The following is a 25222-nucleotide window of genomic DNA, read 5'->3' as shown; positions in this document are numbered from 1 at the left end:
CTACAATCCGTTTATTTGCAGACGACACTATTGCATATCTAGTTATCAAGTCAAACAGTGATGCTGAAACACTTCAAAAAGATCTTGACAACTAGCGCTCTGGGAAAATACATGGAAAATGATCTTCCACCCAAACAAATGCAATGTGTTGTCGGTGACTAAAAACAAAACTCCAATAGTCCATATTTATACTTTACATAGACACATACTGGAACATCTTAGTCAGGCCAAGTAACTGGGTGTAACACTATCATCTGACCTTAAATGGGATTATCATATAAATACTATCTGCCCAAAAGCAAATTCTACGCTAGGCTTTTAAAGACGAAATCTTAAAATTGGCTCAACATCAGCCAAAGTACAGGCATACAAATCATTAGTTCGAACATCACTTGAGTATGCCTGCACAGTATGGGACCCTCACACCCAAACAAATATTGACAAGTTAGAAATGGTCCAGCGAAGGGCAGCGCGCTATGTGCTCAATAAGCACAGGTACAACCATCGTACCTCCAGTGTGTCAGAAATGTTGGACCACCTAAAGCTGCGCCCTCTAGCAGATAGACGTAGAGATGCTCGTCTGACCATGCTTCATAACATTGTAAACCAGAAAGTCGCTATCGTAAATCAGACAGATTAGTCCCTACAGTTAGAAAATCCCGAACAAACCACCAGTTTTAGTATCAAATTCCCCACTCAAAAACACAGACCAGAAAGGCATCATTTTTCCCTCGAACTATACCCGAGTGGAATAAACTCCCACCTGATATTATTTCGAGCCCCACAACGGAATTATTCAAATCAGCCCTCTACCGTCACCTTGCAAACGCAAATTAGACCATCTCGTATCTTTTAAAAACAATCTCTTTCCATGTTTCACTCCTCGTTTGACATATTATCTTCAATTGTTGAAGTTGGTCAGTACCATTTAGAAGTAGAAGTAGAAGTACATGATGTGCGGTGTGCTCGCGGTGTATGCACGTTGATAATAACGTGCAAACAATACCTGTTCGATAGGTGTCGTGGTTGAAAGATATTAAGGAATGACCTAACGAGTACATTTTAATATGCCTATTCAACTATGAAGGAGGTGCAAATTTACCATACAAAGCCTAACAGACAAAATTAACACAAGTAAACTATAAGGTCGGTTGTATTTTGATCACTGTCAAATCACCGATGAACTCTAATCAGTGATCAACTACACATAATTCACTCCGTACATGCACTAGTACTGTAGATGACAGTATAACCAAATAAGTGATGAGAAAATTGTTTGAACGACAGACACTGAAAACGCTGTATGATAAACTATTTATTATCTATATACTGTACCTTATATATTTCTGCGTCTAAAAATCTTAACTAAACACCATGTTTTCCAATTGACTTCTAAGCTCAACGGTCAACGATCGCCTATGACAAACGTAAACAACTGGACGTTTTGCGCGGAGGAAAACAATGAACCTTAAAAAATATTTTTAGACATTCCTATTGTCATTGGTTTTTCCATATGCAGATTTACACCTGAAATGGTGTTGTTATTCTCACATTTTGTTTTCCGAAACTTTGTATTGATATGTTTATGGCGAACTATTTTCTTACGCGGATTTCTATTGTGTGGACACACCGACACCGGTTTCGGACGTCATCTGGCTCGAGCAGATGTTCTTTTTTGAGGAAATACGTTCCCAAGTGCTGGGGAATGGGAAAATCCGTTCTCAAATTCTTTTTAAATTGTTCTCAAGTCGTTCTCAACTTCTTCTCATACTGTAAACCAATGATAATGAATTTATCATGCTACCAGTAGGTGGTATAAAATAGTATGCATATCAGAATTGAACGTATTGGCGATAACAATGTGTGATGGTACCTAAAAGGACGTAGTAGCTTAATTCATAGACTCAGTTGGTATCTTGAATATTTTTTATCATAGTCGTGAAGTATTGATATAAACAATTCGTACCAATAAAAGGCATTGTCATCTATGTTCTCCCCTGCAGATTCGAGGAAAGAATAGGCCTTCTGGATCGTATACAGCGACTAATTCAGGGGCTTTCATCTGGGTGTTCTGTTAAGGGGACATTGAAAAAAACATAATTTTGGTCTGCTGCCACCATTGCAACTTTTGGGATCTTATATTTTCTTTCTATTTCATGCATATTGTATTGTTCTCTAGCGCCGTGCATGGCATTCCTTGCTTAACGTTCAGCATTGAGGATTATCCAAACAACTGGTTTACCCATTGTCAGTATAATGTGACGAGGTAGAATTTTGTGCTGGGTGTCTTTGGCATTGTATTGAATTGATGTAGCACCCTTTAGTTGGTATTATATCTGCGTTATTGTACATCATCATACCCTGCCTCCAGCATACATACACACAACTACCCATACATAACACTCATCAAAGCACGCCCATACATAACCTGAGCTGTTAATAGGACGTAAAATAAAATATGAAAGAAAAACAAATTTGATACATAGTCATAAAGTGTATTCGTTGTTTAGCTTTGAGATAAAAGAACCCAAAATCGAGGATTGCTTCAAGTATTCTGCCTTATATATACATATGTCATAATTTGATCAGTCAAAAAATAATTTGCGTTTTATTCAGGTGCCGCCGAAACATGCGCTGCTGTAAATGGCAGCTGTAGTAGCAATGGTGGAACATGTGCAACTGAGTGTGTAGCCAAAGCCAATGTTAAAAATGGCACAGGTAGACATCATAATAGCTTACATTTCTTTAAATCTAATATAATTTATATTATGTGACACACATTTTCCTACATCTTCATCTGATAGATCATAATCACATTGAGGCCAATAATTTGTGAAATTGATTCAGTCTTAATCATTTAGAACCAGTAGGTAAGTATTCATTGTCAGAGTTCATCTCAATTGGGAGTTCTTTCATCCGTACAATTACATACATTCAATCTTTTTTGAAAATAAAAACATCATTTAGCATTTAATGTAACAATAAACTATTTGTTATGTCGGTGAATATGTTGTTATGTGGTCCTGAGAAAGTTATATAGACTTCGGATTCACCAAATGTCCAAAATTGATAAATATGTAACATTGTATCATTATATATAGCACATTTAATGAGAAATAACTGTGATTACAATGTACCAAAAAGGAGTATGTTTGTCCTACATTCTATTACGTATCTGAAACACCATTTATATATACATATATACATGGGCGGCAATGTATACCATACACATGTAATGATAACAGATTGCTAAGGGAAAGTTATATATAGATCAAATACAGTTTTTTTCTTATTTGGTCAGGCCCCATGACAATACAAATGTGTATTCATACAAAACTAGGAAGATCAGTTACACGTTGAATAATTGCATGTTGAAAGTATTTTTTGTTTAAAGACTATTCACTGTGTTTATATCAGATATAATTTATTATTTATATGATTGCATGGATATATGAATGTTTCAGTTGCACCTACTTGTCCGTGTTCTACTCCTACTGAAGGTTGTTCCTGGAAATGCCAAGGTAGGAAAATCTGTTTGAATTATTACCCTCATTTCTAGAACATATACAGGTAGCGATATGTCATGCTCATTGCTGTAAAATGTACGTATGGATGAACATACCAATCAGGTAGCAGCTCGTCATTTAATAAACCTATATGTTTCAAATCTTTAATGCTAGTAACGTAAACATGTACTTTTTTCCAAAGACATCAGTTATAAATGGGTAAATGTTGAGCGATAGTCAAAAGATTATTTGAAAAGTGTTTTTTTTCAATGGTAAAGTGTTACTTCCTAAGCATATTTGCGGCGTTTTTCAAAGTTCAAATTACATGTATATGACCGCTTTATGCAATGACATAGGTAATGTTTCGGCTAAACATACAATATTAAAGGTTTTTAATTGCATAAATTGCATAATTTTAACATTATGAGGGTATGCAACACGGTTCCGTTCAAACATATTTCATGATGCGCGTTAGCGCATTTTGGAGAACTGTGTTGCATACCCTCATTAATGTTAAAAAGATGCATTTCAAACCTTTTATTTACGTTTAATTACATTCACTTTCATTATTTGAAATTAAGAAAAAGCAAGTTTTTTTCACGTAAAAGAGAAATACACCGTTCCGAAAACATGGAAACACCATGTAAAATATTTTAGTAACAAAAAAACAGTCTGTGTTCGCGGAGGTAGATGATCGATACACAACGGCTGTACAGTGTCTAAGATCATCAAGCCACGATACATTTGGAATGTCAACGAGATGGGCGAAGAATCGAAATTGAAAGTGCATCTGTGACATCTAAAGATTCCTAAGAAACCAGATGACGATTTAAAGGGGACTGGCCGACGAGCAGGGATTATTTGACCTGCTTCACCACTTGCAATGGACGCTAGCGTAGAGGACAGTGATTTTTTCTGCTCTGTTGAAAATTACCTGTTATAGGATCTAGTAGCAGACTCACTTCGGTGGCCTGACATAAACATGATGTACATCGATTCAAAGCCGGTCATGCATCGCATTTATTGCCGTGGCACGGAGATAGTGTGCTTTGGTTTGTTTCAGCAAACTTATTAAATTAAACAGTGTAAATTCTTGTTGATCAGTTCATAGTTGTTAACACAGATTAAAATACATAATAAAAATTTGTTTTATGTTTTTAACTGTTGATAAACACAAATTTCGTTTTGTGTAGGGGAGTGGGGGGAGGGGTGTGTGTGACTATTGTGTTTACATAATGAGGTCAGAGGTCATACATGTTATAACGGTACATGTAGTACAGGAAAAAAAATTCAACATACTGGTAGATCATTGAGTGCAATAACGCACATTGGAATGTATGTAGTACTGCATCAATGAAACCATGACTGTTAAACGACTCTTAAAAGCTCTTTTGTAGCTATTAATCTTCCGATGAAGTTAATCAGTTGAAATAACTTGAGATACCATGCGGACACTGTTTTAGCAATTGAATACAGGGGCATAACTCCGTAAGTTATGGTCTTATATTGTTTGTTATCGAACTCGTTTGAAATGTTTATGGCATTTTATCCTAGTATGAAATTTAAAGTTAATCCGTTGAAAATGACTCGAGACTTCAATCGGACACTGTTTCATCAATTGATTAAAGGAGCATAGCTCCCTTTATTAAAGTTGGATAATATATTGATTATCGAAAATGCCCACGTTCTTATGGTATTTGACCTTTCACTGAAGTTTAAAGTTAATTCGTTGGAAATTACTTGATATATAGAGCGGACACTGCCTTAGCAATAGGTTAAAGGAGTATTACATTATAAATAACAGTCGGATAATGTTGGTTATCACACTCGTTTGCGCTCTCATAGTAATTAATCTGTTAATGAAGTGAAGTTTGAAGTTTATCGGTTGAAAATTAGTCATCGAGATATCGTGAGAACATCGTTTCATTTACATTTACAAAGTATGCCATGAAAAAGTCAAATGCTGATTTTTGTTTATACTATTCTTGATTTCTTCAGGTGCCACCGAGAAATGCGCTGCTGTAGATAACCCTTGTGGTAACAATGGTGGAAAATGTGCTACTGAGTGTGTAGTAACAGCCGATGTCAAACATGGCGCAGGTACATACTGTAGTCACAAATATTAACTTGCTTTTTCGATAAGGTACTTTCTATTCTATATATTGTATTGTAATGCGATTCATTTACACCTTTGTGTGCATACACTTATCATATGTCACGTTAGATGTCGTTTTGAACTTATATATCATCAACTTCGTTTAGATCCGAATTTTTAATGCATTCCAAATAAATTGCCGTCCGACTTGCTATTGTTTATATGATTGCAAGATATATGAGTTGATAACTCCTCTCTTCTTTCAGTTATACTATTTGTTATCAGGAAATTGTATGTTTCAGGTGAACCTACGTGTACGTGTGCTACTGCTGGTCAAAGTTGTTCCTGGAAATGTCAAGGTAGGCAAATCTGACTGAAACACATATAGGTAGCGATATGCTATGCTCTTTCCTGACGAATGTACGTATATAACGATGTGCATATCTATCAGATAGCAGCCTGTCACATAATATACCTAAATATTTCGAAATCTTATCATTGTAATGCTAGTAAACGTATACTTTACTTATTTTTCCTAAGCCGGTAATAAAAGACTTAATATTGATGTGATAGTCTAAAGATCACTTACCTAGTATTTAACTGATTTCAATAGGAGCTTTAAATATCGCATGGCATCGGCAAAATCAAATGGATAGCTAAACAACAACAGAGTAAATAATTGTGTTTGTTCAGAGTCAATGTGTAACTTCTTTCGCAGATTTGCGGTGTTTTTTCTCTACCTTCAGTAAACAAATCTCACACCGGTAAAAGTCTGTTGAAAATTACTCGAGAAATCGAGCGGACACTTCCTTAATTGATAAAGGGGCATTTCGCTCTAAATTACAGTCGGATAATAGTGGCTATCACATTCGGTTGCGCTCTCATAGTATTTAATCTGTCAATGAAGTTTGAAGTTTATCTGCTGAAAACTAATCATCGAGATATCGAGAGGACATCGTTTCATTAAGCTTACATTTACAAAATATGCCATGAAAAAGTCCATTGATTACTTGTGTTTATACTATTCTTGATTTATTTAGTTGCCACCGAGAAATGCGCTGCTGTAGATAACCCTTGTGGTAACAATGGTGGAAAATGTGCAACGGAGTGTGTAGTAACAGCCCACGTTAAAACTGGCGCAGGTACATGATGTAGTCACAAATATAAGCTTGTCTTTTCGATAAGGTATTTTCTATTCTATATATTGTATTGCTGCATAAGATACAATAACGTCTGTTGATATTTGGTTTTCTTCTCCTACGTTGTACAAGAAATTGCTTTTTTAACAAAATAAAGCCTGTTTTGTCTAAAATTCAGTTACTTACTTGAACCATAATTTACATGCGCGTATAATTGGCTCATACATATAAGAGCATTATAATAACTCATGATTCTTTTTACCTTAAAATCCAGACTAACAAATATCACAACTACTACTTAGCTGAAACGAAAAAAAACTATGCATAAATACATCGCAAAAAACCCCACATCATTCAATAAATTGCTGTATGTTGAAAATTCCATGTACACAATTACACATGTCACAGGATGTCCATGCACATTTATAATCTGTCAGACGTGTTTTGTTTTATATCGGTGACGACATTTTACCGTTTAAAAGTATCTTATTTAACCCTCGAGTGTTTGCTGATGTCTTTACATTCTGTTTTCTGTTTACTTCTGTTTAGTTTGGTTGTTTCTTATCTTGTCCTGTACTAGGATTTGTCTATTGTTCCTTATGATTAAGGTGATGCATCATTATGCATTCATAGTGATTTAATGATTTACCAAAATCTTAGCATACTGAGACGATTGATTAAGAGATACAACTGTTACCATTTACAATGTAATATTTTGTGAAATATCATGAACATAATGCCACTCATTGAATGGAAAGCTCTGGTATACAACGTTGAAACCAGAAGCTTTATTATCAGTTTGATTACGTGTTAAGGTCAGTCGGGGTTATTCATGCAACTGTAGTAAAACCTTTCCAGGCTTCATGTGCAAATCAGAATTTTGGTATTTCGTGTCTAAATTGTCGGAAGTTATTTCGATTGACCAATCAAATACCACGTACATCTAAAATGAATTAGAAAAACTGTTGATTTGGACATTTCCATAGGTTCAACACATTTTGTTATATTTCACGCTTCCGAAACATCCTATTAACAATACGTTATAGTTTCCCATGACAAGTATTGGAGAAGCTAATAACATACAACACCATCAGAGAATAAAAAAGTGCCCTTTATTTGTCAGTTATTTGTTATTACGACAAAAAATTGGACATATCATCTGATCAGTTGAGTGCTTGACATCTATAAATGTTGTCTTCATTTTTTGAAAGAATTAATCGCGTTGTCTATCAAGTGCTCAATTCGACCCTCATACTACTCGAATGAATGAAAACATTAGCATTGTACGATATATATCCATATCAAACACACGATTGTAAACTAAATTTCATCCTGACGAACCACAATGGTCGTATTTATCGAACCATTTATTTTTTCCGTAAACAAATTGTGTGGCTGGGTGTTATCATATTTCACTTTAGATGTCTTTTTGAACTAATATATAATCAACTTTGTTTAGATCCGAATTTTTAATGCATTCCAAATAAATTGCCGTCCGACTTGCTATTGTTTATATGATTGCAAGATATATGAGTTGATAACTTCTCTCTTCTTTCAGTTATACTATTTGTTATCAGGAAATTGTATGTTTCAGGTGCCCCTACGTGTACGTGTGCTACTGCTGGTCAAAGTTGTTCCTGGAAATGTCAAGGTAGGCAAATCTGACTGAATCGTTAGTCCCATTTCTAGAACATTTGCTGACGGATGTACGTACAAAGTATATAACGATGTGCATATCTATCAGAAAGCAGCCTGTTACATAATATACCTATATGTTTCGAAATCTTATCATTGTAATGCTAGTAAGCGTATACTTTACTTATTTTTACCAAGCCGGTAATAAAAGAATTAATATTGATATGATAGTCTAAAGATCACTTACCTAGTATTTAACTGATTTCAATACGAGCTTTAAATATCGCATGGCATCGGCATATTCAACTGGACAGCTAAGCAACAATAGAGAAAATAATTGTGTTTTTTCAGAGTCAATGTGTAACCTTTTTCGCAGATTCTGTCTCTACCTTCAGTAAACAAATGATATAACAGCGTCATTTTGCTGTAATTCGTATAAATTGGATGCAGGTTTAAATATATAGGATCTTATATGAGTTTCCATGTCATATGCAATTTATGAAACGAGTCGCTGGTGAGATAAAATGAAAAAAAATCGTGATGGTGCATTTTAACACCTTACATAAAGTTTGCTCAACCAGTTGTTTGCATGGTGACTGTTTTAGAAAATCTATTGTACGAAGATTATCAGAACGTTATACACCAACTATATAAGCTGTACTACCATAAACAAATGTATCAAAAATATTCGAGTGCATAACATGCGATCGTTTAAATCATATTCCATACATAACCTTATATTGTCGTAGCAATGGTGTGATATTTGCAACTTTTTTGCTATAATAGATAACTTGATCTACAAAATCAGGGTCATAAAGTTAAAAAGAAAGTTCGAGGAAAAATCGATCGTTATCAAGGAGCCTGTCGACATGATCATAGTGAGATAAAATAATTGAGTTCTAAAAGATCTGCACATGTATCAGACTATTGAATTAAACAAACCTTAATCTATCAATTGTTCCCAATTTCACCCCACCCCACCAATACAATTTCCAATGAAGTGAATTGTAAAAAACGCAAATGTGCATAATTATTTATGTTGTACATAATACTAAAATTTAAAAAACAACAAAAACAAACACCACAAAACCAATTTAACAACAATATAATTTCAGAATACGATGCTCATACAACGAAAAAAATCGCTGGGTTTTGAATAAAAATGGTGAACACATGTGATCGAAACATTTTCGCTACAAAATTGTTTTAGTCACATAACCAATAACAGTCAAAACAATATGAAATTACGCAAGGTAAGGAAGAAACAAAAAGCTAGTCTGTTACCGTCACGAGACCCTATTAAAACGACTAGTTTTTGCTTGCTTTTTATAAGCCTTAGTCATAAGATTAGTTTACATGATGTACTGTTACATGTATACTCTTGTTGACTGAGTTTTATTTACTCTCCAGTAGGAGGAGGGGGATCAGGAACACATGGTCAACCATCAAATACGGGTAATATATACTGGTAGAAAGATATAGTATTGGCGGTACATGTGTAAGCACCGTTTGATTGCTTCTTCGTATTTATAGTGATTATTTGACTCTGCTGATAACCTATCGGTCCCTGCTATCGGCCGTAACTTTGTGCCTTGAATTGATTTTTAAGCGCTTAGTTTAGGATAAAAACGTAAAAATATGGTTTGAAACATTGTCTGCAATAGAACTGTTTTAATCACACAACCAAAAACAATCAAAACAATAATGAATGACGCAAGATAAGGAAGACAAATATAACTACTCTATACACGTTATAAGTTCCTATTAAAACGATTAGTATTTGCTTGGCATTTATAAGCCTAAGTCATAAGATTATTTTAAATAATGTATTAGTGTTACATGTAGACTCTTGTTGACTCATGGTCAACCATCAAATACGGGTAATATATACTGGTAGAAAGATAAAGTTTTGGCAGTACATACGTTTAATTGGTTTTATTCCTTACTAGGTATGTAAAATACTAGTTACAGTGTAATTAACTCGTGTGTCCTCAAAAAGTTATGTGTAGTGTTATAAAGGGTTTTATGAGAATATTTTCACGATCCTCGTATTTTACATATGTGTCGGAACAGTTTAGACATGGAATGTGTCCTTTTCTTGTTTTTGGGTACCTCTGGTGAATCCTATATTGACGAAAATGTCATATGTCGTACCATGAAAGTTATAACGTTAAACTATTTCCCAATGTTTTATATAGATTACTGTACTAATGTGTGCACATTCGGTTTACTCGCTTCAAGATGTTCGTATTTATATATATATGTATGTAATAACGTCAGGATAGTTGAACTATGGCTTTTTCAAAATCAAACAAAAAAAACATCCATCAAAATGAGGTTCGATGGATACACATTGCCTAAATAGACATTACGGCCAAAACTTATGAGAACTATTGACCTTCGTATTATGTTTGAAGTTGATCCGTTGAAATTACCCAATATTTCGAGCGAACACTGTTTCAGCAATTGAGTAATTGTGCATAACTCCCTTAATTAAGGTTGGTAATAGTGATTATCTAACTTGCCCAAGTTCCTATGGTAATTGACCTTTCAATGACGTTTAAAGTTAGTCTGTTGAAAATTACTCGAGAAATCGAGCGGACACTTCCTTAACTGATAAAGGGCATTACTCTCTTAAATTACAGTCTGATAATAGTGGCTATCACATTCGTTTGCGCTCTCATAGTAATTAATTTGTCAATGAAGTTTGAAGTTTATCAGCTGAAAACTAATCATCGAGATATCGATAGGACATCGTTTCATTAAGCTTACATTTACAAAATATGCCATGAAAAAGTCAAATGATTACTTTTGTTTATACTATTCTTGATTTATTCAGGTGCCACCGAGAAATGCGCTGCTGTAGATGACCCTTGTGGTAGCAATGGTGGAAAATGTGCAACTGAGTGTGTAGCAGCAGCCAGTGTTAAAGCTGGCGCAGGTACATAATGTAGTCACAAATATAAACTTGTCTTTTCGATAAGGTATTTTCTATTCTATATTTTGTATTGCTGCATAAGATACAATAACGTCTGTTGATATTTGGTTTACTTCTCCTACGTTGTACAAGAAATTGCTTTCTTAACAAAATAGAACATGTTTTGTCTGAAATTCAGTTACTTACCTGAACCATAATTTACATGCGCGGATAATTGGCTCATACAGAATCTTTTTACCTAAAATCCAGACTAATAAATATCAACACTGATACTTAACTGAAACGTAACAAAATAAGAATAAATACAACGCAAAAAACCCACATCATACACTAAATTGCTGCATGTTGAAAATTCCATGTACACAATAACATGTCACAGGATGTCTATCAAAATTTATAATCTGTCTGACGTGTTTTGTTTTATATCGGTGACGACATTTTACCGTTCAGAAGTATCTTATTTCACCCTCGAGTGTTTGCTGATGTCTTTGTAGTCTGTTTTCTGTTTACTTCTGTTTAGTTTGGTTGTTTCTTATCTTGTCCTGTACTAGGATTTGTCTATTGTTCCTTATGATTAAGGTGATGCATCATTATGCATTCATAGTGATTTAATGATTTACCAAAATCCTAGCATACTGAGACGATTGATTAAGAGATACAACTGTTACCATTTACAATGTAACATTTTGTGAAATATCGTGAACATAATGCCACTCATTGAATGGAAAGATCTGGTATACAACGTTGAAACCAGAAGCTTTATAATCAGTTTGATCACGTGTTAAGGTCAGTCGGGTTACTCATGCAACTGTAGTAATCTCTTTCCAGGCTACATGTGCAACTCATAATTTTGGTATTTAGTGTCTAAATTGTCGGAAAGTTATTTCGATTGACCAATCAAATACCACGTTACATCTAAAATGAATTAGAATAACTGTTGTTTTGGACATTTCCATAATTTCAACACATTTTGTTAAATTTCACGCTTACGAAACATATCCTATTGATAATACGTTATAGTTTCCCATGACAAGTATTGGAGAAGCTAATAACATACAACACCATCAGAGAATAAAAGAAAATGCCCTTTATTTGTCACAGTTATTTGTTATTACGACAAAAAATGGACATATCATCTGATCAGTTGATTGCTTGACATCTATAAATTATGTCTTCCTTTTTTGAAAGATTTAAATGCGTTGTCTATCAAGTGCTCAATTCGACCCTCATACTACTCGAATGAATGAAAACATTAGCATTGTACGATATATATCCATATCAAACACACGATTGTAAACTAAATTTCATCCTGACGAACCACAATGGTCGTATTTATCGAACCATTTATTTTTTCCGTAAACAAATTGTGTGGCTGGGTGTTATCATATTTCACTTTAGATGTCTTTTTGAACTAATATATAATCAACTTTGTTTAGATCCGAATTTTTAATGCATTCCAAATAAATTGCCGTCCGACTTGCTATTGTTTATATGATTGCAAGATATATGAGTTGATAACTTCTCTCTTCTTTCAGTTATACTATTTGGTATCAGGAAATTGTATGTTTCAGGTGCCCCTACGTGTGCGTGTGCTACTGCTGGTCAAAGTTGTTCCTGGAAATGTCAAGGTAGGCAAATCTGACTGAATCGTTAGTCCCATTTCTAGAACATTTGCTGACGGATGTACGTATATAACGATGTGCATATCTATCAGAAAGCAGCCTGTCACATAATATACCTATATGTATCGAAATCTTATCATTGTAATGCTAGTAAGCGTATACTTTACTTATTTTTACCAAGCCGGTAATAAAAGAATTAATATTGATATGATAGTCTAAAGATCACTTACCTAGTATTTAACTGATTTCAATACGAGCTTTAAATATCGCATGGCATCGGTATATTCAACTGGACAGCTAAGCAACAATAGAGTAAATAATTGTGTTTTTTCAGAGTCAATGTGTAACTTTTTTCGCAGATTCTGTCTCTGCCTTCAGTAAACAAATGATATAACAGCATCATTTTGCTGTAATTCGTATAACTTGGATGCAGGTTTAAATATATAGGATCTTATATGAGTTTCCATGTCATATGCAATTTGTGAAACGAGTCGCTGGTGAGTTAAAATAAAAAAAAATCGTGATGGTGCATTTTAACACCTTACATAAAGTTTGCTCAGCTAGTTGTTTGCATGGTGACTGTTTTAGAAAATCTATTGTACGAAGATTATCAAAACGTTATACACCAACTATATAAGCTGTACTACCATAAACAAATGTATCAAAAATATTCGAGTGCATAACATGCGATCGTTTAAATCATATTCCATACATAACCTTATATTGTCGTAGCAATGGTGTGCTATTTGCAACTTTTTTGCTATAATAGATACGTTGAACTACAAAATCAGGGTCATAAAGTTAAAAAGACAGTTCGAGGAAAAATCGATCTTTATCAAGGAGCCTGTCGACATTATCATAGTGAGATAAAATAATTGAGTTCTAAATGATCTGAAATTTATAAGACTATTGAATAAAATAAACCTTGATCTATCAATTGTTCCCAATTTCACACCACCCAAGCAATATAATTTCCAATGAAGTGAGTTGTAAAAAACGCAAGTGTGCATATTTATGTTCACTTAACAAAAACATTTTTGAAAAACAATAAATAATAACAAAAAAGAAACCCCACAAAAATAATTTAACAACAATATGACTACAAAATACGATGATCATACAACGACGAAAATGTCATATGTCGTACCATACATAGTTATACCGTTAAACTATATCCCAATGTTTCGTGTAGATAACTGTACTAATGTGTGCATATATAGAGGTATACGTTAATTGCCATTAGCAGAAAGTCTCCATTCCAATTGTCTCTTCCACATGTAGCCATTATGCTATCTTAAATTGAATTATTTAGAAAAGTCTTACTCTCCTGATGTGACGATATAAAGACACTTGCAAATACTAGTTTATTTCAAGGTATCTTTGATGTAGTTTTGTTTCTTTTATATATCATTTTATGGAAAAATAACAAATAACCCATACCCAAAAAACGCATAAAACGGTAGAAATTCTTATAACAGGTTATATTTATGCTAATGCATGATAATAAAGGTACAAAATATTCATATCCCTGAACATATCTTGGTATTTGTAAATGATAACCAATTTATGAAGATATCAAGATATGCTGAAACATTAAAAAATCTAATACATATTACTAAGCGATATTAAGTTATCGCAGTCGAAGCTGTAGATTCTGTAACAAAAATCCCGAAAGAAGCGTCAGCCAAGGTGGAGATGTTAAGGAATCAGAGCCCGAGAGTGAGATAACCCGATCTCGTTCTGCTACAGGTAGCTGCTTTTCGCACCTGTTAATTCGAAAAAAACTATTTCAATTTTGCGATAGCTTTAAAGTATCCCGTTAGGGTACTCAAATACATATGGCATTTTTTGTACTTTACCTACGTTTGAATTACTTCCGCGTAAACAATGCAGTTCGTTATTACAAAAAAGAACACGTTTTTCACAGTCAAAATTAAAGTTTATCATCAGGAATCAAAGCAATTCACATAACGACAGATGAACACGTTTAAGATGGGGTATCACCTGGGGGTATCCCCGTCTAATTTGCGAGAAAAATTGTTTTGTACATTACCAACAAAATCAATCAATGGCAGTTTTATCACAGCAGAACGTAAAATAGAGCTACTTTAAATTTCTATTTTGTGATTTTATAACATTATTAGTTTCCAAACCGTTGTTGCAATGTAATATTATATGGAGACATTCTAAACAACAATTTACTGTCTTACTGTTTATTAGGTAGCGATGGAAAAAACAGCCCAACAAAGTCAGGTAAGACTCCTTTGTAAAATGGTGTTGGTTAATGTCATATTAATACCATTTGGATAACACAGCAAACAAACAGTGTAACAAACACGTTAGTTGTACTCGCTTTAAGATGTTCGCATTGATATATATGTATGTAATAACGTCAGGATAGTTGAACAATGGCTTTTTCAAAATCAAACAAAAAAAAAACATCCATCAAAATGAAGTTCGATGGATACACATTTCCTAAGTAGACATTACGACCAAAACTTATGAGAAAATCAATGATGACATTATTCAAATAATACGTTATATAGCAGCGGATCGTCTCGAAAAAAGAAAAAGAAAAAACATATGAAAGGCAAAAGGCCAACATGCTTATCTGGTTTGTTCTGATACATGCGTTTCTTCTTCAGGCACTGGTTCCATCAAACACGGTTTATCTCCCCTTATACTGATGTGTGGAATCCTAGCCAAGCTGCTTCTGAGTGCATGATTGGGGTATTTTCTCCACAAAGTGTGTCATCCTGATACATGTACCAGATACATCACCCTTCGAACAAAATGACGGATGACATCGTTCAATATATTCTTTTTATAATCTAGTGTTACGAAAATGACTTTGCTATCTTTATTTGATCATAAGATCGATTTTTATCTATTCTTCATATCAAATTATACATTATATTACGGTGTGTATTTTAGAGGAATCGGCAAATTCGTTTCAAGATATCTCTCATAAAACAACAATTGTTGCATAAATCAAAAATGTCTAAAACATTTAAAATTTTAATGGGATTGAGTGGTTTATAAAAGTATAATGTTTTCTTTTGTTAAACCAATGGTCTAAGAAATGACTGTGTGATGTTTTTTTATGATTTTTGAACGAATGCTTAAACAGATATATAGCAGTTGAATCATATATGATAATTCAAGAATTTTGCATGCATTGAAACACATTTGTGCAATGTGATGAGCTGCAATTCTGAGTCGTTTTTTTCATGTGTCCATTTTATTTATTTATGTAGTTTGATAGCTAATATATTGTTGCTGCGTTGTTACAAATAAATATGCACATGTGCATTGATAACTGTATTTCTTTTATACTTTTCATAATCTTTTTATTATCATTATGTATGATGAATTATCAAATAAAAAGTATAAATTATTTTGGACATACTAAACGTATACTAATTAGTATAAATAATTATTTTGTATGTTTTATGATTGATACTTTAAAATGTGGTAATTATTAAATCATTGTAATTGTAAAACATGTATAGCGCTTGAAATATCAGGTTCTGGAAGAGAATACACCTGTTGTATCTCACTGCATGTGTAAGGTTAAAGACGACTGATATGGAGCCCCTGCGGAATCGGGTGTTTCCCTCATTGCCTAATACTAAGAGTAGATTGATCCGACCATTGATCATGATCTGCAGCCCCCATAACAACACTTGGAATCTTCCCTTTTTCCTGTCTTATTCCTTTTGTCCCTACGCACATTTCCCCCGGTTTTGTTTTACCTTCCTACCCATGCGTTATCATATGACCCCTGGCTGTTGACGTTAAACTTCAAACAAGGAGATAAACAAAGACACAGCAAAGCGGCACATAATACGCCCGTCACATGTTGAATTACTGTTGAGTTATTAACGGTAAAGGAGATATAATTTTCAAACATGATAGATCAATAAGTGTAATACATCATGGAATGCATGTTGTATTGCATTATTTAAACCAAGGAGAATAACTTTATTTATTATAGTAAAATATTCAGGACGCTTAACTTCAATAATTATGATACTTATTGTTGGCCATTGTTATCAATTTGACCATGTCAATGAAAATATTAGTTGATTATCTTGATGACCTGTGATATGACTCAAGGTTGTATTTGTTTAGGGTTCAACGTCCTAGTAACAGCTTAGGTCATCATATTAGGAAGTGATATGATCCAAGAACTACATGACGTCAACAATAGCGTGACATCAAAGGACTATATATAATTTGGGCCTTTTTTGGACCCAAAATCCACCGAAATTAAAAATCTTAAATAGAACTTTCAAATGACTGTTTCTTTCATTTTGAATACTACCCCAGTACTATCATGTAAACATTTATTTGTGTTTTTATTTATGAATGTCATGGTAACCAGTTAATATTTGCATGAATTAATGGATATGAATATTCAGTCAATTTTGACATGTTTTCGTCTAATTTTTCTTTTAGCAACCATATGGCGCACTCTTGAACACATTTTATATTTCTCCTTAAGATGTATAACAATGTTTATACGAATTATCCTTAGATATTAATTTTGATCAAGCATGCGCTCTATAGTTTCCAGAAAAAAATATGACATTATTCACTGAACATTCAAATGTTTCTAATTTATGCTAATTTGAACTTGTTATCGTGACAACAATAATTAGAAATACAAACAGATATTTTCCTGATAGTATTTGGAAAATATTAAAAAAAAAAGAAATGGTTGTTTGACAGTTCATTTAAAAGGTTTGAATTTTGATGCATTTGAGGGCAATAACCCTCCCAAACAATACATAGTCCTGTATCACATTCCAACATAAGTCGTAGAGTATTTCAACTCAACTGTTTAGTCGTTTTATCCTGCATTAAGCCAATCGGAGAATCGTCCAAAAATAGCCGAGATATCAAGCGGACACCTTTGCGGAAAGTGGGTAAAGGGCCTATCACCCGAACTTGTCCAAGCTGTTATAATAATTATCCTTTTTGAAGTTTGTATTTAATCTGTTGAAAATAAATGAAGATATCGAGCGGACACCAAGCGCGTCCGCCCAACTGCCCGCCCGCCAAAGTGATAACATAATACGTCCCGTCGCTCGACGATATAAACATTTATCATTCAAGTTATAACAGACATGTATAACTATTGTGTTCGTATTAAGAAGTATAGGAAGGTAACCTTACCGAGTATCGTCATAACACGTTGAACCATTAAGCTGTTTTGTGCGGCTAAGCGCTACCAAGAAATTATTATTATTATTATATATTAAATTGCTATTTTTAAATCACAGAATACACAATAATTATTAATGTCCTTATTTTTAACTGTATTTATATGTATACTTAAACGTTCAAAGTTTGTATCAACAACAGCTTATATCACATATTTTATGCATGACATGAATCCGTTCTTTAAATGTTATGTATCAATATTTCTATTTCCGGCCTGATTACCGTATATCAACGAATCAAGGTACTCAATGGTCTGAACTTTGATTGGACAGAAAATATTTATGGGATTTAAATGTTATTACAGTGCAATCGATCGACGAGGCGTGTGTAAGGCTTGTAATTTGTCAGTAAGGTAGCGATACGCAGTAACTCTTTCTGTATTAGGTTGATCAATATCTGTTAAATATTGCTCTAAGAAAAAGCAAACATATCTATGACTCAGACCAACTACAGTTGTTCGACATCACTATGACAACGACATTGAACTATTTGTTAAAACGTTCATGCTTAACAACAAACATGTATCATAAGGATGAATAAAAAATGAAGGAAAGGGAAAATCTGCAATGTCGAAATCTTGTCTATATTTGTTATACATGTGCACCTCTGGTGAACAACAGGTTTATGTATGTGATTCTAGTAAGCACACATTACAATTAATATCTGAATTGATATGTACGAATTAAAAAACACGAAAAACAATTGACAAATAAATATATATTTTATGACTCGCAATTCATGTATGAAATATCAGTTTTAGATTTTGTCAATCCTGCAAATAATATCTTATAAGAATGGCAAATAACGGGAAATACATCAAGATTTGTAAATGCCGTTAGAATAGATAAACAGATTGTGTCGATGGACCGTAAAACATACAATAATGATTAACTTTGTTAACAATTAGTCAACCTATATGATCTTTAATTTGACATAAACTAGAACTCCTCAAAATTTTGAAATTCACAAAATAAGAGGTTTTAGGTACCCGCATCTCTTTTACACAAAAGTAGTAGGAGTTATTTGTATTTCGCATATTTTGACCCCTAGCATCACAGATGGGTCATGAATCAGCTGTATGGTGTAGGACGGATCATCTGTATGGTGTTGGACGGATCAGCTGTATGATGTAGAACAAATCAGCTGTAAGATGTAAGACGGATCAGCTGTAAGATGTAGGACGGATCAGCTGTATGATGTAGGACGAATCAGCTGTATGATGTAGAACGATTTAACTGTATGATGTAGGACGAATCAGCTGTATGATGTAGGACGAATAAGCTGTATGATGTAGAACGGATCAGCTGTATGATATAGGACGAATCAGCTGTATGATGTAGGACGATTTAACTGTATGATGTAGGACGAATCAGCTGTATGATGTAGGACGAATCAGCTGTATGATGTAGTGCTATACAGGTTTACCATGCTGTATTATTACCAAATCTTTAACAGTGTCCTACGTTGATCTTTCGAGTTTCAAAAGGGTAGGTTTGCTATAGGATTTTTAAATCATCGAGATTTCTTGTTACTTTGATTGGTATAGTTAGCTCCTTTGCGTAGTGTTACGGTCTATGATTTAAACACTTCACAGATGATTTAGTTTGAAATGAATCAAAATGTTATGGATCATCAGTTCAAGGGTTTTACGCACAACTTTGACAAATAAAATGAAATTTATTTTCCAAACAAAGGATTGTCGTTTTACCTTGCCAAACATATCTTCTGGTTCTTACTTGAAATAAACCACTTAGCAGCAATGTTCGTATCATAACACGTACACAACATCAGCATAGTCTGATAAAGGAAAAGGTGCATATTCGAACTTTTTGGTGGCTATCACCGATACATTATAGTTTTTGCATTCATTACGGTCAGTTTGCAATTTTGTCAACAAGATCATATATGATTTGGTCCCCCACTGTATTCCTTCATATGCATAGTGTAATCTTACGCTATCATGTTATTGTAAAAGTTGAGATGATTTCATGTATTGTACCCGGCCCATTCTGTTAGTGTATGGTGGCGGTGTGAGGTAGTGTGTGTGTGTGTGTGTATTTGCACGTTTCGATACAATTATGAATAATACCTTTATTATATTGATTTATATGTCATGTCGCCATCACATATTGTTCGACTAGCGGAAGAAAGGTTTTATTTGTTTACATCAAGGTTTTCACTGTCACGCTTTTTGTAGACTGTCCATCTATTGGCCGACCTCTAACATGTCCCTCAATTCTATTGGCTTTTACCTTTTGACAGGGGAATACCCTCGATGGGTTTATGATGTTAACAAAACACATGCACGCCCGTTCCTCCAGGAGGTAGAAGCTGGTACGACTCATTATTCTTTCTTCTTTTCTTTACTATTTCATTCAAACTGATATATGTATAAGATGGTAGCACTGTTATGTGAGTGTCAGGGCGAAGCGTATGTCGGTTAACCCATGCATTGTCCTGTTCCCGACTATTTCTATGTCCTGACGTTAGCCTGGTAGGGGTTCAATATTGTTATCGAGCTGTAAATGTGTTGTCCATCCGCACTCATATTGCTATCTCCTTACCTTAATTAAATGCATTTTAGTATTCCACGTGAGTTGTGTATATTTAATTGGCAGAACCCCAGACCTGAACCTCAGTTGCACATCAGTGTGGGAAGGTTCACTCCTATGCAATTATAATGTTTAAATATACACCTGAGGAATATAGCAAATATAGGAATATAGTTCCTCGAGAGGAGCCGATTTGGTTTGGGTTTCATTTTGTTTAACGTCCTATCAACTGTTAAATGTGCGTTATGTATGCGTACATCATGGTATGTTGGGACATGTGCCTCCTTGCAATAAGATTACTCCAACTGCAATTTTTAAGACATATCGATACCCACATCTAGTCTCTCAATGTCGTCTACGCGGTTGTCTCGGCATCAAGAACGATTTGGTGGGGTCAAGTTAATCCATTCTCCACCCACCCCGCATCTGATTGTCTAGATCATCTTTGTGAGGAACTTAATAGGTACGATGTGCTCAAGGAATGTTAGCAGAGTGCTAAATATGAAAAACTGTGCAATACACGTAGCACAGTTGTGCGATAGGCATCCCGGCGGATAAATATTAAGGAATAGCATGTTAATAAATAAAATTTCGTATATGAACTTAAATCTTTCCTGTTATAAGTGTGCTGCCCTATATCAGCTAGATTTAAATGGCATTCTATTTGCCTTATAGTGATAGCCATGCCAATTTCAAAATTGTTTTGAATGTGAACAAAGCAGCCTTACCTGTTGAAAGTTACCTGTTAATTGCCAATTGACGGGTACATTACTTGCATCACTAAAAAACTGTGAAGGGGGTTTGATATGTCCACACAACGCGTAGCAGAAGTAGTTAAAAAAGGTCCAGTTGTGCTTTGATAAATAAAGAATACATGATATCTAACGATGATAAACTCCATTCAATACACTACGGACATGTACTGGTAATACACCTGATAGTACAACCCAATTATTGGCAGTTAATTATGTGCAGTGTTTGTAATAGTGTGCAACCTGTATGGAAAAAAAGTAGATTAAGTACAAAATATATAAAAGGGTATTGTGTTCTATATACATAATATCAGAAACTCGCATAATAGAAATACGCATTAACAAGGATTAAGTTGGATACGGAATTTGACATGCTACCGTACTTTAAATCTTCCAAATCTTCTATTTACCTGATAAACCATATTTTTCATTTTCATACAAGTCAATTATCGACGAAATCATTTAACTTTCAAATCAACACTTCACAAAGTATGCGTATGTATTGATTTTTTTTTGTATCCAGAATGTTTCGTGTTTACAATATATATTGTTAAACTGAGTTCTTGCCTCCTCAGTTTTAAAGGTTAGTTATACACTATTGGAAGATGAGTATGTATCAATATATGTTGTATTCGGTATAATTGCACAAATGCAATGTTTCCGTTGATTGTGACAATGATAAGTCCATAAATAGGTAATGTGAGTCAAAACAATATATACCCTTAAAAATGTAACACGCACTGTAAAATTGAACAAAATATTTATTTTTGTCATGCGAAATTATTATACACAGTATTCCTTATTTCATACGAGCTATCCAATTGTTTTAATTCCGTTCCGTAACTTTGATCAACAAATGGTACCAAATCACACATTTGTGAGATGAGAAGCGACCACGGGGCGAACGATTGTTAAATCGCACATGTGTATGCATCATGTGCGGACGATGTGTTGGTGCGTTGTGTGGTCACACAACTGTACATTCGTATTTGCACCACTTTTTTTGCTAACGGTCTTTAAGCCAATGGAAGAAACATAAATGGCTCATTTTGTATCATGTTTTTGTTTTCAACATTGCATCTCCGTCACCTTGTTAAAACGGTTCTCAAAATATAATTAAATGCTTTAAACTAGTGTATTTATCTCTATACCTTTTTTTTCCATTTATGCATTTAAATTGTCAGAAATCAAAAAAAGTTTTTAAAGTGATATCTGGTGCATAGTTTCCTGTATCTCCGTAGCTTAACATGACAAATGTCGAGTATTTTATACATGTAGTTCTCCTTTTTTATAAAATTAACTTTGTTTGTTTTCTGCGATAACTTGGGTCTCTAGAGCATTCATCGACTGATGCTAGTAGCGTATCAATACGGTAGGCAAGCCAATACTCTTAATATAACGTACTATGAGTGGTGTGTTTGCAACAGATTAATGCGTATTAATCACAACTGTTGATAGCTTGTGAAAATGTCATTGGCGTTTCTAAGGAAAACTTAGCAACAATGACGCCGCGTCTGGTATATAAACCCTGCCCAGCAGACATCAGCCTTAATCAGCCTATCACGACCAGAATAACCAACATGGTATGTATAGGTAGCGTTAACAATCAATGTTAAACTGTTTTGCTTAAATCTGCATACTGAAAAACTTCCATTTCCTATTTGCAACAGTTTTCCATAGTTTATGTTTGAGTTTTTGTCTTACGACGCATAGAAGAAAATGATATGTTTTTGTCATTTGGAAAGTTTTGATATATCCATTTTATTTAATGACTTATACTGATGTTTGGAAAGAACGGTGGATTACTAAGTGACTTTGAAATAATGAGTTTACCAACTTGTCTCAGGCAAAAAATGAAATGTAAGAAGTGAAAACATTTAACTAGCTGGGACGTATTAATTTGACTTGGGTTACTAATCCGCAAATTGTGATAGAGGAGCTGACCAATTCACGAGTTAACAAAACCCTTTTTCTGTTTGACCAGATATTTTTGTCTTCTTTGTTGAAGAAAGAAATATTAAATTGCAGCATGCATAGAATAACGTATGTGATTTGATGTAATTCAGAACACGACATCAGGCATAATATAACCACTGAATATTTGTTTCAGTTTGATACTTTTATTTTATCTGTAATAAGTTTTCCTTAATAGACGTGTATAGTTAGTCTACTTTAGTCATAATTATATACAAATGATTCCTAAATATGGAAGTAGGACGGTTATAAATTGACATAATTTCTTTAACTTGTTTTACTAATTCAAGCGTTCGCAATATCAAAAGCATGCTAAACCTGTAAGGCAAACGATTAAATTGTATAATGATAAATTATTCATATGTACTATCTACATATCGAACAATATATACATTTACACAAGTACATATATTTGTAAACGAATTCGGGTAACTTTTCTTTTCATGAATAGCTTTCAGTATTCGGATCTAATTTTTAACATCAATTCCTTACATATTTTAACAATTTTGAGTGATGCCGTTATCGAATATGTAATGAATAATTAAATTAATACATTTCCACATTCACCTTACAGCTGTTAAATATTTTCGATGAATTGAAAATTACCAATATTATATTAATTTCAGGGCAATTTCCACTTGGTATGCTTCGCTATGGCTTTGATTTTGGCAGTTGTTCAACTTGGTAAGTAAAAACAAATGTTGAAGTTTTCTTTTCTTTTATTAAATTTTATGTTCCATTTTATCATGGTTAAGATCTTGATAGAAGCTTCATTCTTTAAAATTATGCTCCCCCTTTTAAGATCGGTATTTGAACATCTAGGTACGAATACATTATAACTGATTTTGACTCATACATGTACTTATATAACACTTATAAACACAGAGAGGCTAACGGTTGTGCACTTTTACCTAAAATTTCCTGATAGACATTTGAGAATGTAGTATCATGGCAGTCTTTTTGGCTTTTACAATTATATAACATATATATTTCTAATCTAACTTTAATTTGCATAATCAATTCACCTTGGCAGCAACAAAAAAGTAGCAAAATATTATTGTTCGAAAGTTTATTGCAATAACAACCGTTCCAAAGAATTTCCAAAGAGTATGCTAACAGTCAAAACACAAAAATGCGGTGTCCTGTAGTCATAATATTAATATATGCAGCTCAAACAAGTGTAATTGTACCTGATTCCAATCATTCTCAGGAAATCAATCTTCAGGGAAACAATATATCAGCATATATTTTCCCTAGTTAAACAATTATTCAACTCCATCTTATAAAATGTTTTCTGGTACCATGACAATTTGTCCAAGTCTTCTTTTTCATCTTAATCTTTTCCAACTCTACACTTTAACAAAATCTCTATATAACAGAATGCATAATGTTGTAGGTTTTTGTTGTGATAAGGTTAAAATTGTAAGATGATTCCAAATAAAAACAACATTCAAATTTAAATGAAATCAACTGCATATATTGCACATTTATCGATATATGCTTATGTATACTTCAAAAAGTATTCTATGACAATGGAAACATTTCTATAAAATAATATTATAAACACTTCTCCAGTTTGGACTCTCAGCACCTTTTGGCCAAAGGATCCCTAGGACACTATCTGTTTAAACATTACATGATTTTGTCAATTCATGTCCTAGTATTGGTTTATTTTTCATGCATTGACCCCGGGGAAATAGTCCCTGCTCCCCTTACACTAAATAAGTCAATATTCTATATTTGTTTTGCGTAAATCTGGCTTCATATGTTTTTTAGTATG

The 25222-nt window shown here is 33.7% G+C and overlaps 1 protein-coding gene across 1 annotated transcript in view; it reads left to right on the top strand.

Annotated features, from left to right (window-relative positions):
* Positions 1-16245, top strand: part of LOC110459746 (keratin-associated protein 5-1-like) — a 29086-nt gene extending 12841 nt beyond the window's left edge. Inside the window, exons 3-13 of the mRNA XM_021512159.1 lie at positions 2617-2718; positions 3465-3521; positions 5505-5606; positions 5904-5960; positions 6642-6743; positions 8335-8391; positions 9786-9830; positions 11215-11316; positions 12885-12941; positions 15156-15188; positions 15581-16245. Coding sequence (XP_021367834.1) covers positions 2617-2718; positions 3465-3521; positions 5505-5606; positions 5904-5960; positions 6642-6743; positions 8335-8391; positions 9786-9830; positions 11215-11316; positions 12885-12941; positions 15156-15188; positions 15581-15660 — 794 coding nt within the window. The 3' untranslated portion in view covers positions 15661-16245. The remainder of the gene's footprint in view (positions 1-2616; positions 2719-3464; positions 3522-5504; positions 5607-5903; positions 5961-6641; positions 6744-8334; positions 8392-9785; positions 9831-11214; positions 11317-12884; positions 12942-15155; positions 15189-15580) is intronic.
* The last annotated feature ends 8977 nt before the right edge of the window (positions 16246-25222 follow it).

This window comes from Mizuhopecten yessoensis, unplaced genomic scaffold (genome assembly GCF_002113885.1).
Source record: "Mizuhopecten yessoensis strain PY_sf001 unplaced genomic scaffold, ASM211388v2 scaffold10203, whole genome shotgun sequence".
Lineage (NCBI taxonomy): Eukaryota > Metazoa > Mollusca > Bivalvia > Pectinida > Pectinidae > Mizuhopecten > Mizuhopecten yessoensis.
Note: the sequence above shows the minus strand (reverse complement) of the source record. Positions and strands in the feature narration are given on the sequence as shown.